The following is a 17,273-nucleotide window of genomic DNA, read 5'->3' on the forward strand; positions in this document are numbered from 1 at the left end:
GTCCAACCAAGATAGAGTAAGCCTAATATAGCCTCTCTGTCTTGAGTATTAGAACTAACTATGGAAAAGAATACAAAAAGCAATTTCCTAAGTACTCTGAAGACTAAACAAAATGAGATGCATCAGTGTAGGTGAGTTAAAACTTGGAGAAATACCCATTGTGGAGGTAAGAGTCTCAATTTCTACTTTTCCCTTGTAAATCTGACCTAAGAGTGGACCCCCTGGTCTCAGAGTTGGATGTCAGAAGCTCAGGTGCATAATATTCAAAGAAAAATTATCCTCTAGTTAGAGGAACTAAGAAAATGGGTCTCCATAGGATAGATAGGGTACGGCAAGTCCTGAATAGGAGCAAATGGGAAAGAAGGAATCCTCAAAAATCTGCATAAAAACCCACAAAAGCCCTAAACTGACCCAAGATATGCACATATGTAGGGCATACCCAGACCAGAATAGCAAAGTCTTTCTAAATTGAAAGAAGATTTGAATTATCACTGGATTCTCAGCCTAATCCCCAAGTGGTACATGTGCAAGAAAGACCCAAAGCAGGACAACAGATTTTTTAAATGAAGTGACACTGGAACCACCACCCACAGAGGACAGGTATAACTTAAAGTCTGACCCTTTCTGCTAAAAAAAATTAAAAAAACAAAATTAACACTTGTCAGAAGATTATAACAAGACACAGAGTTTATAAAAGATAACACTTGCAACGACCAGGACACAGTAAAAAAAATTACTCAACATACAAAGAACCAAAAAAATGTGACCCTTTCTCATAGGAAAAGACAATGAACAGATGCTGATGAGATGGGCAAATTTCTGAAATTATCATACAAAGCTTTTAAAAGAGGTATTATAACTACACTCCAGAAGGTAAAGATAAACATGGTTAAATGGTTCCAAAAATAGAGCTCTCATCAAAAAAAAAGCAAAAGTATAAAAATTAACCATATTGAAATTATACATTTGAAATCTTCAATAACTGAAATAAAATATTCATGAGACAGGCTCAATATCAAAACAGAAAAAGGCAAAGAAAAAGTTCATAGATGTGAATATCAGGTTTATCAAACATATCAAGTTTCTATATCAACAGAAAGCATCAAATGTGAAGAACAAAGAGAAAAAAGATTGAAATAAACTAAAAAGAGATTTAAGGAGATGTGCATCAAAAGTTCTAATGTTCACGGCACTAGAAACACAACATGAAAAGAGAAAGATATAAGTGAAACAAAAAAAATATCTCAAAATAAGGGCTTAAAACTTCCCAAATTTGGTGATAAGAACAAAGAAAACCATAATGAAATTGTACGGGGTGGGGGAAGGGAGCTAAAGAACATGTCTTGCAAGCAAGTACAAAAGTCTAGTACATTATATTTAGCAAAGAAAGATTTCAATTACCTTAGATTTCTCATTAGAAACCACAGATGCCTGAAGACAGTGGGAAAATATTTTAAAGTACTTAAAAAAGAACTAGAAACACAGATTCTACATGCAGCAAAAATATCCTTAGGTGATGAAGGCCAAATAAGAACATTTTCAGAGGAAAAACTAAGAAATTACATTTCCAGCAAAACTGCTCAACAAAAGGTACAGCCCCAGTGGCCTAGTGGTTAAGTTCAGCACACTCCACTTCAGCAGCCTGGGTTCAGTTCCCAAGTACAGACCGACAACACCCATCTATCATTGGCCATCCTGTAGTGGTGGCTCACATATGAAAAAAGAGGAAGACTGACAACAGATATTAGCTCAGAGTGAAACTTCCTCAGCAAAAACAAAAACAAAAACAAAAATAAAAAACCCAAAAAACTGCTCCACAACCAATGCTAATTGAGTTCTTAAGGAATGAAGGAAGAGCAAAAAAATTATAACTATCTGGATAAATATAAAAGTTTGTTCTCTTAAATTCTTTAAACTACATAAAACAAGTGAAACTAAAAATTATAACATTGTCTAGAGAGGCTTACAATACATTAGATGTAATAAGGAACAACAGTGGAAGTTAAAGGGATCAATATAGTTGCAGTGGCTCTATATTTTACTCAAAAAAGTAAAACATGAACTCTAAATGGACTGTGAAATCTCTAGAGAAACCACTAAAAAAATTACACAGGGACAGATCCAAAACCAACAGATTAATGTTAAAAGAATACTAAAAGAATTCAATTACAAAGAACACAGGAAAGGGAAACAGAAAAAAATTACACTTGGACAAATAAATAAAATGCTAGATGAAAATAAAGCCATATCAATAATTACATTAAAAGTAAACAGATTGTGTTTAGACTTAAACACAATGAAAAGACTGAGTTTCTCAGAGTACATTTAAAAAAATAAAACATACAACTATACTTGTGTATTACTCATGATTATCCACAGAAAGAAAACCAACAGGATGTGTATACATAGAGAGAGATTCATTTTAAGGAACTGGCTCATGCAATTGTGGAGGCTTACTAAATCCAAAATCTTCAGGGCAGACAAGTACTCTGGACATTGAGGAAAAAGCTCTAGTTCAAGCCCAAAGGCATTCTGTTGGCAGAATTTCCTTTTCTTGGGGAAGAGGTAAGTCTCTGCTCTATTAAGGGCTCCAACTGATTTAATGAGACCCATCCACATAGTTGACAGTAACTTGATTTACTCAAAGTCCACCAATTTAAATAACGATCTCATCCAAAATATACCTTTATAAAAATATCCAGAATAATGTTTGACCAAATATCAAGGCACTGTGACCCTGCCAAGCTGACACAAAATTAGCCATCACACTTGTGTCAACAAGAAATTCAATTAAATATAAAGATACAGATAAATTAATAAAAGGATGGGAAAAAAGATATACCATGCAAACCCAAAGCAAAAGAAAGCTGGATTAGCTATATAAATATCAAACTAGGTAGATTTCAGATCCAGAGATATTTCCAGGAATAAAAAAGGAAATAACAATTATAAAAGCACCAATTTCCCAGAAAGACATAAAAATCTTAAAGATGGACTTAATATCAGACTTAAAATACATGAAGTAAAAAATGATAAAACTGCAAAGAAAGAAAAATAGGAGAAACACAATTATAGTTAGAGATTTCAACAATCATATCTCAATAAATGATAGAACATGTAGAGAAGCCTCAATAACGACAGATGATTTGAAGAACATTATCAACCAACTGAACCTGATTGACATTTACAGAACACTCCATCCAACAACATCAGAATACACATACTTTTCCACTGTGCATGGAACATTTACTGAGATATACCATATTCTGGACCATAAAGTAAGTCTCAATAAATCTAAAAATATTCAGGTCACACAAAGATGCTCACAGACTACAACAGAAATAAATTAAAATTCAAACATAAAAACATCTCTGAAACACACTTCTAAACAAAACATGGATAAAACAAGAACTGAGCGGAAAAATAAAAGTATTTTGAACTGAGTAAAAATGAGAGGAAACTAAAAGTGCTTTAGGAAGAAATTTATAGCACTAAACATGCCTACATTCAAAAACAAGAAAGATCTCAAAACAGTAACAATCAATAAATCTGATCAACCTCTAGCCAGACTGATCAGGAAAAAAAGAAAGAAGAAAAATTATTAATATGAGCAATGAGAGAGGTGACATCACTACAGGCTCTTCAAATATTTAAATGAAATTAAGGGAACAACTTTATATCAATAAATTTAACAGTTTAGACAAAATAGACAATTTCTTGATAGATAAAAACTTAATAAGGCTCATCAAAGAAACAGATAACCTAAACAGCCCTACATCTATTAAAGAAATTGAATTTGTACCTAAAAATACCCCTAGAAAGAAAGTTTCACACCTAGATAAGTGCACCAGTAACTTTTAGCAATCATTTAAAAAATTAATAATAATAATTCTATACAAACTCTTCAAGAAAATTGAACAGTAGCAAATATTTCCAAATCATTCTATGAGGCCAGCATTTACTCTGACATTTTAATCAGCAGACTTTGAGTGAAGCAGATTATCCTCCATAATGTGGGTGGGCTTCATCCAATCAGTTGAAGGACTTAATAGAAAAAAGACTGACTTCCCTAGAGCAACAGGGACTCCAGCTAGCAGACTATCTTTAGACTCAAACTGTAACATCAACTCTTACCTGAGTCTCCAGGCTGTCAGCCTACCCTGCAAATTTTGGACTTGTCAGCCTCCACAATCACATGAGCCAATTCCTTAAAATAAATCTCAATATCTCTCCAACTCTTTCTCTTTCATACACACATACACACACACACACACACACACACACAACCTTTTGGTTTTGTTTCTCTGAAAAATTCTGAAAATACACTCCTTAAGTATAATATATAAAGTCATCTTCTATCTTATACAGAATAAGTATTGAAAGGTACCAAATAAAGGATTTGTAACGAGAAATGATGGGGAAAATTTATTATAACTAGATCATTAAATTAGTTACTGTAGCTGATCATCCAGCAAAGTAGTTGTTAACTTTTGTGGCCCAAAAACATTTTCATTAAATGCAAGAATTAAAAGTATTCTGTTCCATTACTAATCATTGTTACGGACGAACTGTGTAAACCCCCAATTCCTATGTTAAAACCCTAACCCCCAATGTGGCTGTATTTGGAGATGGGGCCTATAAGGAAGTAATTAAGATTAAATTAGGTTGTAGAGTGCGTCCCTGATTCAAGAAGATTAGTGTCCTTATAAAAAGAGACCAGAGAACTTGCACTTTCTCTCTTTCTGTCTGTGCACACGGAAAGAAGAGGTCATATGAACACACAGCAAGAAGATAGCTGTCTGCAACCCAAACGAAGGGCCCTCATCAGACACCAATCCTGCTGGCACTTGATCTTGGACTGCCAGTCTCCAGAATCGTGAGAAAATAAATTCATTGTTTAAGCCATCCAGTCTAAGGTATTTTGTTATGGCAGCCTGAGTAGGCTAATACGATGATGATTTGGGGTTAGGAGTGGAGGAAGTGATATATAAAGGGAGGATAGAGATCTCTTGGATCACAATTTAACTACTAGTGTTCTAAGACCTAAAGATAACTCTGCTAAAGAATTCGACCTTACAACAGCTATTAAATAGCACTAACCATTCAAAATACTGGAATGACTTGCCTGAGCTATCTTCACAAATTAAATAGCTTCTATAATTAAAGCTTTCTTCAAAAAAATAACACATGAAATAAAGGGGTCTTACATCTTAACTAATTTTATAATACAAGATCCAGTAACACTTTTCATATCTAATAATCTTTCTATCAATTTCAAACTAACCTCTTATATTAAATATATTAAAATTCTTGACATATTAAACTCTTACCGTATCCCATTCCTTTGGTCAAAAGCAGGTATCATAGAGTTAGGATGTTCTGACATTAATGCAACAAGCAGCTGTAGGACATCCATTAGATTGTCATCCTAAAACCATTTTAGAATTTTTTTTAAATAAAGAAAAAAAACTTATTTGAACACTGAATACTTCTGAAACAACAGAAATTTCAACGTTAGAAAAAACAAGCAGACATATAAACAATATATACTTGTTTCTAACAAATTTTTCTTTACATATACATATTCATCTGTATAATTCAAAATACACAGCACCAAATGGCCAAATAATTTAATCAAAAACATAAAATAGCTCTTATATTATACCGTATCAAGATTTCCTAAAGCATATTCTATAGATATAACAGACCTGACTTAACAGGTTTTTTTTTAAACCTTTTTGTAAAGGTTTATATATCAAGAAATTGGGAAGAAGGGGGAACTAGATTGTTCTTTTCTATCACAGCAAGATATATTAGAGCCTTTAATATGCTAATATATGTTGTGAATCTGGTCATAGTGTTGGGGGCAACATATTATGTACCATTCCCTAAACTTCTTTTACATGGACCATCTTCTTCACTGAGCCTCTCAAGAAACTAGTTTCAAGAGAAGACTTTTTGGAAAATGGTAACTGGATAGTTCTCATCTATTATCTGTTGTCAGGATTGAAAATAGAGATGATTAATAAATGTTTATTGAGTTGACATACTACTATATATGGTATAACTTGATAACATTTACAGAAGAGCACAGGAGCATATATGAGTTCTGAAATAGAACAAGAATTTCAGGAAAATCCTTCAAAACCTTTACATATCAGTAGGGCCTATCTGGGAGACACTGACCCAAAGAGGTAAAAGTGAAGCAGCAGCTGGTTATCTCCTTTGCCCTGCCTCGAGATTTTCACTCACTGTTTTAATTTTTGCCGAGGCAGTACCTGAACACCTAATTCTCAATATGCTAAGTAAACGATCTAGAGATAGGGCACTGAGCCTTTGCAAAAGTGTTATCTGAAGGACCTCAAAGATTTTTGATTTAATAGATTCAGAGAATACAGAAGATCACTGTGACTTCCAGCTTCTCTCTTATGAAGTACTTCAGTCCCTTAGGATTAACAAAAAACAAAATCACATATAACAGGCTACTAGGAAATTCAATTGAAAATCTTCAACTACTACATCCGGTCAGAAAAATCTAAAAATATAATAGAACACCCGACTCAAGAGGAAAAAGCAAACAAAATCAGTAATGTTTGAGTCAAATGTGATCCAGTCAAGAAATTTAATACATTCTTTTCTGCTCCAATTAACATAAGTCAAAACAACATCTCTCATTTATTAATGATTAAAGAAAGTACTATTTCACACTATAACAGATATTTATTAACTCACAGGACGTGAATTATAACATAGAAATGTAAATTATCATTTAAAATGTTGAGCTTTATTTGAAATTCCACCCATTTCCAAATTTTACTTATTTAAAAAACATTAAATCAGATTATTTAGTCAGATTACATCTGGCACATATTACATTTTCCCAGTGATAAAAAATAAAGAAAAACCCCCAGGGCATTTCAACCAATTTATTTTTCAACCTCTTTTTCAACCACATAATTTTATATCCCATTACAAATGAGTTAATTTAATACTATTTGAATATGCAAAATCAGTGGTAAGATTGTATTATGAATTTAAATATCCAATCATATTTAATCATTTTATGTTTTTTTTTTTTTATTTTTTAAAGATTGGCACCTGAGCTAACAACTGCTTTTTTTTCCCCCTGCTTTATCTTCCCAAACCCCCCGTACATAGTTGTGTATCTTAGCTGCAGATCCTACTAGTTGTGGGATGTGGGACGCCGCCTCCACGTGGCCTGACAAGCAGTGCCATGTCCGCGTCCAGGATCCGAACCCTGGGCCGCCGCAGCGGAGCGCGCGAACTTAACCACTCGGCCACAGAGCCGGCCCCATATTTAATCATTTTAAATGAGGGTTGCTAAGATTTAATTCTTACATACATTTACTCCCCATTATAGTTATATCATTAATGAAATATTTATTTAACCGTTTTTCCTTTAAAAAAAAGCCCAAAATACAGCGTCAAGAAATAAAATCCCAAAATATAAAATTCAAACGTTACCTCATGCATAGTGAGTAGGTAATTAAGAATGGCCTGTAGTTCATCTTCCTTTACTCCAGAATCCTTTAAAAACATAATACAACTATCTTATAGTTACATTAAAAAAACTTTTTTAAGAAAGGAAATTATATACATAGATTTGTTGACTTAGTTCCTATAAGTATAAAAAGATAATACAGAATCTAAATTTAAAATAAAAATTGAGGTAAGCACTAAAGACATGCAGTATTCAAGGCTATGTGGAAGTCAAAAGAGGTCTGACATCAGTACCCTGTTTCAGCACCTTATATAATATGATGACCCATTTCAGAAAGCCACAGAGTCCTGAAGTGAGCAAAAATAATAATTAATGATAAATAAAAACATATTATCCACAGCTATCACTTCTTTAATACAGAAGACAACTTTTCTATTTATTTTTTCTATTAAATTTGGAGAGTAAACTGAACAGTTTCTAAAATTACCAAGTTAAAATGTCAAGTACTAAAAACAGTAGTAATTTCACTGGGAAAAACACTGCACTTTCAAATATAAACTTAAGTATGAAAATTTTCAACCTACTCTTTCAATTTATTAATAATAAAACAAGCTGCAATTTCAAAAAAGAACAATACGAAAGAATTAGGAAACAAATAAAAACATAGTAGGAAAATAGAAAAATAGACAATTCAAGGGATAAACTTTTTAATAAATGGAAACAAGGTACCTGAGTCTGAAAGACATACTAAAAGTTAGGCCCACTTACCATAATATTATGTGACAGCTAATAAAGCATTAAAGTGTAAAAAATAAGAAATAAAATGATACAGGAAAATATCAAATAAATTATTGGCAATGAATACTGCCATCTTATAAAACCAAAACATCTTCCTTAAAAATAATATTAAATTTTACTTTACCAATAGTAGAATGATAAGGGACAAAATGAAATCATTTCTAAAGGCTGCTACACCCACCTGGTGCATTTATACAGGAAAATTATTTCTCAAAATCTCAATGTCAGTTACAAGGAGCCTCCTAAAAATGAAATCTCCTTGAGGAGCTTTGTTGACTACTGTATCACCAGTGCCAAGAACATTAGAAGTAATAGAAGCTCAGAAAATATTTGCTGAATGAAACAATGAATACACTTGAACTCCTACAGAAATTCATATAACATATATTACAATCATCAGTCTCCAATTCTGCAATAACATATATCCATATAAGCCCAAGAAAGAACAAAAACCAAACAAGGAAACAAATATCTTTTAAAGTTATTTTCCAGTGCATAACTCTAGTGACAGAGCAAAGAGTAAGTAAACAGAGACTGTACTTTACGTGAAATTATAAGTTACAATCCACACATGCTATAGGATAAGAAATATAAACTCACCTTCATCACTAATTGCTTAATGAACATTAACAAGAATGCTCGTAGAGAAAGTATTTCTTTTTGATTAGGTCGTGGTCCATCTTTAAACAAAACAAACATATATACACACAGATTTAGTTTTTCAAAGACCTCAAAGCTAAATAGAAAACTCTTACTCCCAATAGTTCTTCCACTTATTTATTGAGAAACGTAAAGGTCAGTCTCCTAAAGAGTTTCATGTCTCTAGAAAGACAAGCATTCAAACTCACATGCAACCTCACACCACATCCAAATGTACAAAATGGATTATGTTGAGGAGCCAGCCTGGTGGCATAGTGGTTAAGTTCATGCACTCCACTTTGGTGGCCCAGAGTAGGCAGGTTCAGATCCCAGGCACAGACCTACACACTGCTCATCAAGCCATGTTGTGGTGGCATCCCACATACACAACAGAGGAAGACTGGCACAGATGTTAGCTCAGGGACAATCTTTCTCAAGCAAAAAGAGGAAGATTGGCAATGGATGTCAGATCAGGGCCAAGCTTCCTCACCAAAAAAAAAAAGGTTTATGTTTAAACTACAATAAAGACTTTTGTTTTTGAATAAGGTCAAAGGAATTACAAAACATAAAAATGAGGTAAATAAAATTTGTACTCAATAATAATATGCACTTATATTTTGTTTTACAAGACTCTGAGAATGTTACTATTGCAACATAAATTTACAAAGGAAAAAGCAAAGGAAAATCTAAACTTTAAATAAAGTGAAATTTAGTATGAAAAAACTTTTTTCTACTGTTACCATTGTGTAAGATAATAGAAAAATCTCAAAAAGTACACCTCAACAAAGTATCATTCAGGAAGAAGGGAAACATTATGTTGACTGCCTCTGACATCTCCATCTCTTCTTGAAAAAGTCCTCGGTCACACATGGCTCACATTAAAGTCAATTTTCATGTCTCAAACATATAATTCCCAAGTGGAAAGCTTTTGAAACCAAACACCCATTGTTCTAAGATCCTAAGTTAGATACCTGTTTGCCTCACATTTTCTCCAATTTTTCCCCTTACTAATCATTATTTACAGTTAGTTCCTAGACCACCAAAGCATAGGACCACCATGACCTGCAACAGATCAATTAAAATAGGAAGAAAATTGTTTAAAATTTGTTCCACATGACAATGCCTAGAAAAAGAATAGGTTACAGAGTTAGAAAAGACTCACAAAGTTTGTCCAGTTCTCTCACTTGAAGTATGAGATTTCCCCAGAGCCACTAATCAGTTATAAAATCATGGCCAGAATATATACTAACACCCAGGACAATACAAGAGACACCTAGAGCACCATGAAATACACACTGGGAAATTATGACCTAGTTCTAGATCTGACACAACCTTGCCAGCTTAAACAGATAGTATAAACTCCCTGTGTCCTCACAGCTTTCTAAATTATAAATAGCATATTCTCTGAGAAAAAAATCATTTATTTTGAAAGAGACTTTAAGAAGGATTGTACAAATATGAAACCTTGTCTTTGTAAATCACTGAACAGCCAAAGCCTTAGAGTACAATCAGAATGTATGTTGTATGACTCTCCAGCACCTATTTCCTGATTTCAAGCAATAGCCCTCAATTTTTATCAAAGGACTGAACCCATCCTCACTCTAAGATCATGAATTTTGGAGGTAGAGGGGCCTCCATGTCTGGGCAGTCTGAAGAATACCTGCCACACAGATGGGCACATGATGCAATCAGAGCCAAAGAGCAATAAAGAGACTTTTGCTGGAATTGCTCGTTATAAGCAGCTGCTCTTTTGCTGGACTTAAAGTTGTGAGGATGTGAAGGTAGAGTGGCTGCTTGCTACTACAAAGGGAGAGAATATATGACAAGAGCCAATACAGAAGAAATGGGAAATGGAGAGATAAATCGGGTCTGAGGGCCATATTCTGAACCGCTGTACCAAGTTCTACTGAAACTGCAAGTTTATATGAGCTGATCAACTCCCTTTTATGATGGAAGCCAGTTTGAAAAAGGTTTTGCAATACTTGCAATCAAAAGAGCCACCCTTTGGTCAAAATTTTTATTTTTACCTCTTCCACAAACTGTTGACATGATGAATGAGTATTATCCTTCCAGTAATGTAGTCCTGATTATACAGGAAAATAATACTGAATTTTATACAGGAAAATAATACCAAAATTTTGTGGTTTCATTATATTAGTTATTAGAAGCAGATACTCTCTACTTCTGCAAGAAATCTCCATCTCTCAAAAGACACTTTTTTTAATGACTCTGGTTGTAACAATTGGCCTCAGCATCAATACCAGCTGCTAATAAAGAATTTCTTCTCATTTTCAGTGCCTTAACACAATCATTCCAGTCATATTTGTGCCCCAAATAGCTCATACCAGCAAAAGTAGCATTCTTCTATAGAAGTAGCAAGTTATTAACCTCTGGCAACCACAATTTAGAAGAAACTATCAAAATTAACAAGATTAAAATAAAATTTTGCCATAATAAGATTTTTAAAACTTCCAGAGTAATGTAATAGCATTGATTAAAACAAAAAAAAAGAAAGAAGAAAATCCTGATTTGCCATATGTTTGAGATAATATATAGAAAGAGATGGTATACCTAATCCTTTTGGGGTAATACCACTTCGATCCTGAGGATTCACTGCCCAGTAGTAGTACTTCAGTGTATGCATGATGAGAAGCACTGTTCCAACTCTCCGAATGGTATTATATATGTTGACTGTACCAATGAACTCCGTGGACAGGTAAGTATAGAGTGTCATCTGAACCTAGAGAATCAAAATGAAGAGCTTAAAGACGTTTACCTCCATTTCCAGTTATACCCTCAGGCTACTTTATATGGACCATACTTGTTTCAAAAATTAAGATGCTGAGCTTGATAACATCCAAGTTAAGAGGTAACACACATCCACTGATAGACATGCAAAGAGCACACACTTCTTATAAAACTAAACCAAATAAACTTTTTTTTACAGTAGCATTATAAAGTAACCTGTCCCAATTATATCAAATTTTTATAGCACTATTCCATGGAAAAAAGTGATTCCTATTTAGCAATCAGCAATTATTCATGAGCATGCATCAATTCTTTATAATAAACTTACTACTTATGCTGTGCACAGTTGTTCTAAAAAGCAAGAATTTTCTCTGTTTTGCAGAAAATCAGAAGCTAGAATAACTCCAAAACAAAAGAAAAAGGAAGTAGGAGTAACTCAAAAGATCAAAAGTAGGAATAAGTTAAAAGAAAGAAAACCATACAAAAACATGTAAAGCCTACCTTAAGAAATATTAGAAAAGCAGAATTCTGCTATAATAGCTCATTACTACAATGATTGTAATCATAACAATACAGTCTCTAAACATGTTTATCAGCTCTGTCCCTCAATTAGGAAAGAATTCTACTAGTCTTATTTCTAAATAAGCAGTCTTAAATAAACACCTAAAAACTTATTAACTTCAAAATACAAGCTCTTAATATGTAAGAAAAAGAATATAAGTGCTGCTCCACCCTGTACATTTCATCTTAACACAAAATTTCAGTGAAATTATGGCTCTAAAATTTACTAAGAACTATATTGTAGTACTTATAGCACCAAAAAAGAAAGACAGCTTTTGCTCTACTCTCATGTCAAAATCAAGAATTTTTAATTTCATTGCTAGTGGATATATTTTATAAACTGAACAACTTTAAGTAGGGCATATGTACTTTCCCAAACTACTCCTGATCATTTATAATAAAATATTTGTTACCTTCCTGAACATTGACGGCATTTTCATGTTCAACCCTACAAGATACCCCAGTGTCACCTGGCGATATCTTTAGAGAGCAAAAATTAGGTGCCTATCTTCCAGATTTCCTATAAATAAATAATCAAGACTAAATGAATTAAGGAGTCAATCAGCAACTATCTATGGCAAAGAGTAACAGATACTGAACTCCTTAAAATTGAGGCTTAGAAGATGATTGTAGTTTAGAAAACTATACATATGCTATAATCTACTGATTTGCTGAAAAATAACACTATTTTGATGTAGCTACTGCTCTTCAAATGGATAGGCCCTGTTTGTCATTGAGGCTATATAACACTTTCTATGACATGATTCAAATTCATAACCATGCTATTTTGGTCATTCAGAAAATACTGACTTCCACCTGCATGCATAGTGCTGTATTATGGAACTACAATGGCATACACACTGTCCCTCAGTGGCTGAAATCCAGTTGAGAAGATGAAAAATACACACAAATTTAAGTGAAAAAGCAAAGACGCCTACTGAAAAAGCAGTAGACGCCTACTGAAACGTAAGAAACATAAGAAAAGACACACAGCAATATGTTGCAAAATGAGTGGCACAGAACTATTAAATACTATGAATTCAGAAGGCAGAGAAATTATTATAGGATAATCTAAAAGAATCAAGAAAAGCTTCACTAAAAAAGTAGGTATTAAGATAGGCTTTGAAGATAAGTAGTAGGATAGGTAGACAGAACAAAAGAGGAAATTTTAGACAGGAAAAATGGTAGATGACACAAAATTTTTTCCTAGATCTAGAATGACGGTCTTCAATTGTGACTGTGCAATAAAATGCCTGAAAAACATTTTTAAAAAATACTGATGTCTGGGCCCTGTCCCAGACCCATTAAATCAGAATCTAGGGTAGAGGGCATGGGATTCTGTTTCTGTTTTTTTGAAATAACTTCTCCCCACTGATTTTATCAACAAGCAAGACTGAGAACCACTGCTCTAAGATAACCTTTTGATACCTGTCTAGCCATTGAGGATAACTGAGTGTTTAAGCTAGAAAGCCTAAAAAGGAGAATTGGCATGAAAACTTAACATTAGAAAAGAGACTATTCTGAAAACAGTGGGAAACCATTACCTAATTTTATATGTATTATGTCATATTCTTTTGCTTAAAAAGCTCCCCCTGCCCCAAACTGTATGACCTTGTGGCCAAACAAACTTTGAATCTGCCCTTTGTTGTAACTACCTTGAAAATAAAATAAAAGTAGCTACAACCCCTCATGGATACACAAAGCAGACGGCTGAAACAGAGGAAAGTTTAATGTTACCAAATCAATTGCAAATTCTAAAGAGGAAATTAAAGAAAATTATTAACAAGGAAAAGTTAAGAAATCAAATGTAATAATACTAAGACCTTAAGGAAATGATATAATAAAATTTTTTAAATATTTCCCCACAACTAAGTATCTACTAAGAGGCTTTTTGACTACATCAAAAGAGACCCAAAGCCTTACAAATATGCTGCTTCATAAGACAAAAAGTGTCTAGCAAAAGGTTTAAAAAGTAATTTGAAACAATCCTTAAAAAGAAATAAGACTGAGGGTCATAGAAGAGAAAGAGGTCAAATTTGAACCCAAAGATAAAAAGCTACAACCTCCAGCTGCCTCCTTTGATTATTTCCAAATGGCAATCAGAGTCAGCAGCTGTTTTTCTCTTTAACGTCTGAAAAGACAGCTGAAAATAAGATACTATGACTCTAGAATAGCAAAAAAGTCTGCAGAAATTTTTTTCTGACAACTAGAATAATTATGTGCTATTCCAACCTAAATAACGATAAACACTGCAAGTGGACCAAAAAGAAGAGAGTAAGAAGAAATAATAAATGGGTTTGAAATAATACAACTTCTAATAAAAGCTACAGATAAGACAAATACAATTACACAATTTAATAAAAATTTCTGTTTCAAGTTCTACTTAACACTACCACTATTAATATTTTTAGGATAATTTAAAACAACACTGAGATTTATCAAAGGTTTTATTTATATACTTTATCACAAATTCAATTATGTTCACTTAGACATAATTAGTTTGTTGTTATAATACTAAATAAATTACTGTGTACAAATATAATTTTATTTACTAATTTGAGTTAATGTGGAATTAAAATGATTAAATGAGACCAGTATGTCATGGAAGCTTCAAAAAGGATGACATTTCCACTATTTCATCATGAGTTCATCATGTTGTTGAAAGGAGTATGTGTGTAAGGAAGAGGGAGAGTGAGTGTGGTTAGTTAAGGGATGAAAAAATATACATATTTACATAATGTATACATACATATGTATGCATACATATGTATGTATATCTGCAATAGAACAGAGCTATAGTTCATAGAAAAAATTATATTTACATTGGAACTGTCCAACTTTGATTTATATTTAGTAAATCAAAGTCTCTCTCAAGTAAAATTTTATTTGATTTAACAACAAAAAATAAAAAGTATAGCTCTGTTTTCTAAAACTACTGAGAGGAAGGAGGAGAGGTAGGGAGAGGGAGAGAGATACTGACTTGCAAATTTACCTAAAAAGATTAAAAGTATACTTAATCAAAACATGCAATACACTTATATCATATATAATAGCATATAAAAGAAAATCCTCACAATTATCACTCTCCTCAAGCACAAAAACTTAGCGAAGACAGTAAAACAAAAGCAACATATATACTACCTTGGCTGGGGTATGAATCCATATAGCTGGGTTAAGAAGAATGTGATCACACAATTGCTTGAGTAGGGGCATCCCATTCTGCAGATTACTCAGATATTTTGAAAATGCAAGACAAAGTTCAAGTACTGCTCTGCTGACATGGGATTTGGAAGACTGCGAAGAAAGGTATTTCAAAGGTCACTATCAATAAAAGGCAAGGTAAATAAATTAAAGGCTGTCAATACAAGAAAAAAGTTGGCCAACAAACTATGCTCAAAGTCAAAGATGCCATGAGACTCAATATCACATTTCTCTAATAAAGCAATGGGGGCAAGGTAAACAACAAAAGGTTATTCTAATTTAGGTAATTTTACATAAGAGAATTTCTCAAACACTTAGGAGACCAAGTTCATGGCCTGCAAATTAAGAATCAAAAATGGAAAGCATTTCATACTTCACCTTTTCAAGACTATATCCTATTACCAAAAAGCCCTTGCAGGCAAGCATCTGCTCCTGCATAGCAATTGAGTTCTTCAACAACTCCATGATAAAAGCCAGCAAAGTTGAACTGTAATAAGCAAAAAGACAATGGTTTAAAAAAACATATTCTATTAAAAAACAACAGGTTAGATAGATGCAGTCTTTCATTCATCTTAATAAAAAGTTCTCAATTTCAAGGAAATTGAAGTTCTACTAAAACTGCCTCCAATATTATTTCAGGACTAGAATTTTAAAGTAAGACAAGGATTTACTCAAATATTTATTTCATATACTTTATCACAAACATACAAATAAGTGAATTACTTAGAAACAATATGACAAATATGGACAAAACAGAGAAAAATTAACAATGTCCAAAAACAAGTAATAAAAGGCTAACATAAGTATATTAAAGCCTTAAAGAATAGATGTAACTTAGATCAGCAAGTATATTCAATTTTGGAGGGTTAGCGGACAACCAGGGAAAACACAGGTGGAGCAAACAGACTAGGGTAGAACTCCTCAAAGTGTGTTAGGGTTCCAGACTGGTCTAGTTTGAATGGAACAGAGTGTTCATAAAGGGGAAAATAAGAAAGTAGAGTGGGAGACAAAATGAAATCCTCAAAAGAATTTTGTTTATTATTCCAATAGGAAAATAGTAATTCACAGTCAGTTGAGAAGACTTAAAATGAATAGGGGCCACAGTCATGCTCCCATCCTCAAAACTTTTAGAGATACTTAAAATGGAATGGAATGATGTCAGCTGTTACCTCCTTCTCAAAGGGCCTGAGAGAGTCCCACAAAGAAACATAGAGCATAACTGCCAGCCAACCTCCTCCATAAAAGTACTTTTAACTGTCAGCAGTTCCAATAAAGAGGATGAAAAATAAATTTGAAAAAAAGATAACCAAGAAAAAAAATAACTGAGCCCTGTTACAAAGGTTTTAGACCAGGATACAAAAATATTTTATGAAGTAGTAACATGTCAAGGATAATTATATTTTAATTTTTTTAATATAGTCAATAAATACTACATTTGATCCCATTCCTTTAAAAAATAAGCCATTTTGTTTCCTGAAAATAATCTCAAGAAAATTATTACATTATTAAATATAGAGATTGATAACATACTTCAAGTTACGTATAAAAGTAGTAAACAGATAATTTTTTAAAGGGAGAATGGAAAATATTTAAATTACCAAATAATAAATTAAACATAAATATTTTACTATAGTTTCACTAGAATATACAGCCATGAAAAATTCATTTTGATATCCTCTCCAACATTTTATAACTTGTCCTAGAATTCATGTCTCTGACTTTTTTAGACTCAACACTACAACAGAGAAGACAAACGTGCCAAATATACCATCAAATAAAAATTTTAAAAATCCACTAAATCACCTATCATATAATATCATCAAAAATTTTAGATTTCAATTATTCACATGCAATCAATAATAAT

The 17,273-nt window shown here is 32.8% G+C and overlaps 1 protein-coding gene across 9 annotated transcripts in view; it reads right to left on the bottom strand.

Annotated features, from left to right (window-relative positions):
* The window catches only part of LRBA (LPS responsive beige-like anchor protein), a 705,137-nt gene that overhangs the window by 573,384 nt on the left and 114,480 nt on the right, over positions 1-17,273 (bottom strand). For all 9 annotated transcript variants that reach the window (XM_070504873.1, XM_070504881.1, XM_070504880.1 and 6 more), the window contains exons 12-17: positions 15,788-15,896; positions 15,350-15,502; positions 11,471-11,639; positions 8,861-8,940; positions 7,486-7,548; positions 5,331-5,428 (exon numbers count right to left, since the gene is read on the bottom strand). In XM_070504873.1, coding sequence (XP_070360974.1) covers positions 5,331-5,428; positions 7,486-7,548; positions 8,861-8,940; positions 11,471-11,639; positions 15,350-15,502; positions 15,788-15,896 — 672 coding nt within the window. The remainder of the gene's footprint in view (positions 1-5,330; positions 5,429-7,485; positions 7,549-8,860; positions 8,941-11,470; positions 11,640-15,349; positions 15,503-15,787; positions 15,897-17,273) is intronic.

This window comes from Equus asinus, chromosome 3 (assembly GCF_041296235.1).
Source record: "Equus asinus isolate D_3611 breed Donkey chromosome 3, EquAss-T2T_v2, whole genome shotgun sequence".
NCBI lineage: Eukaryota > Metazoa > Chordata > Mammalia > Perissodactyla > Equidae > Equus > Equus asinus.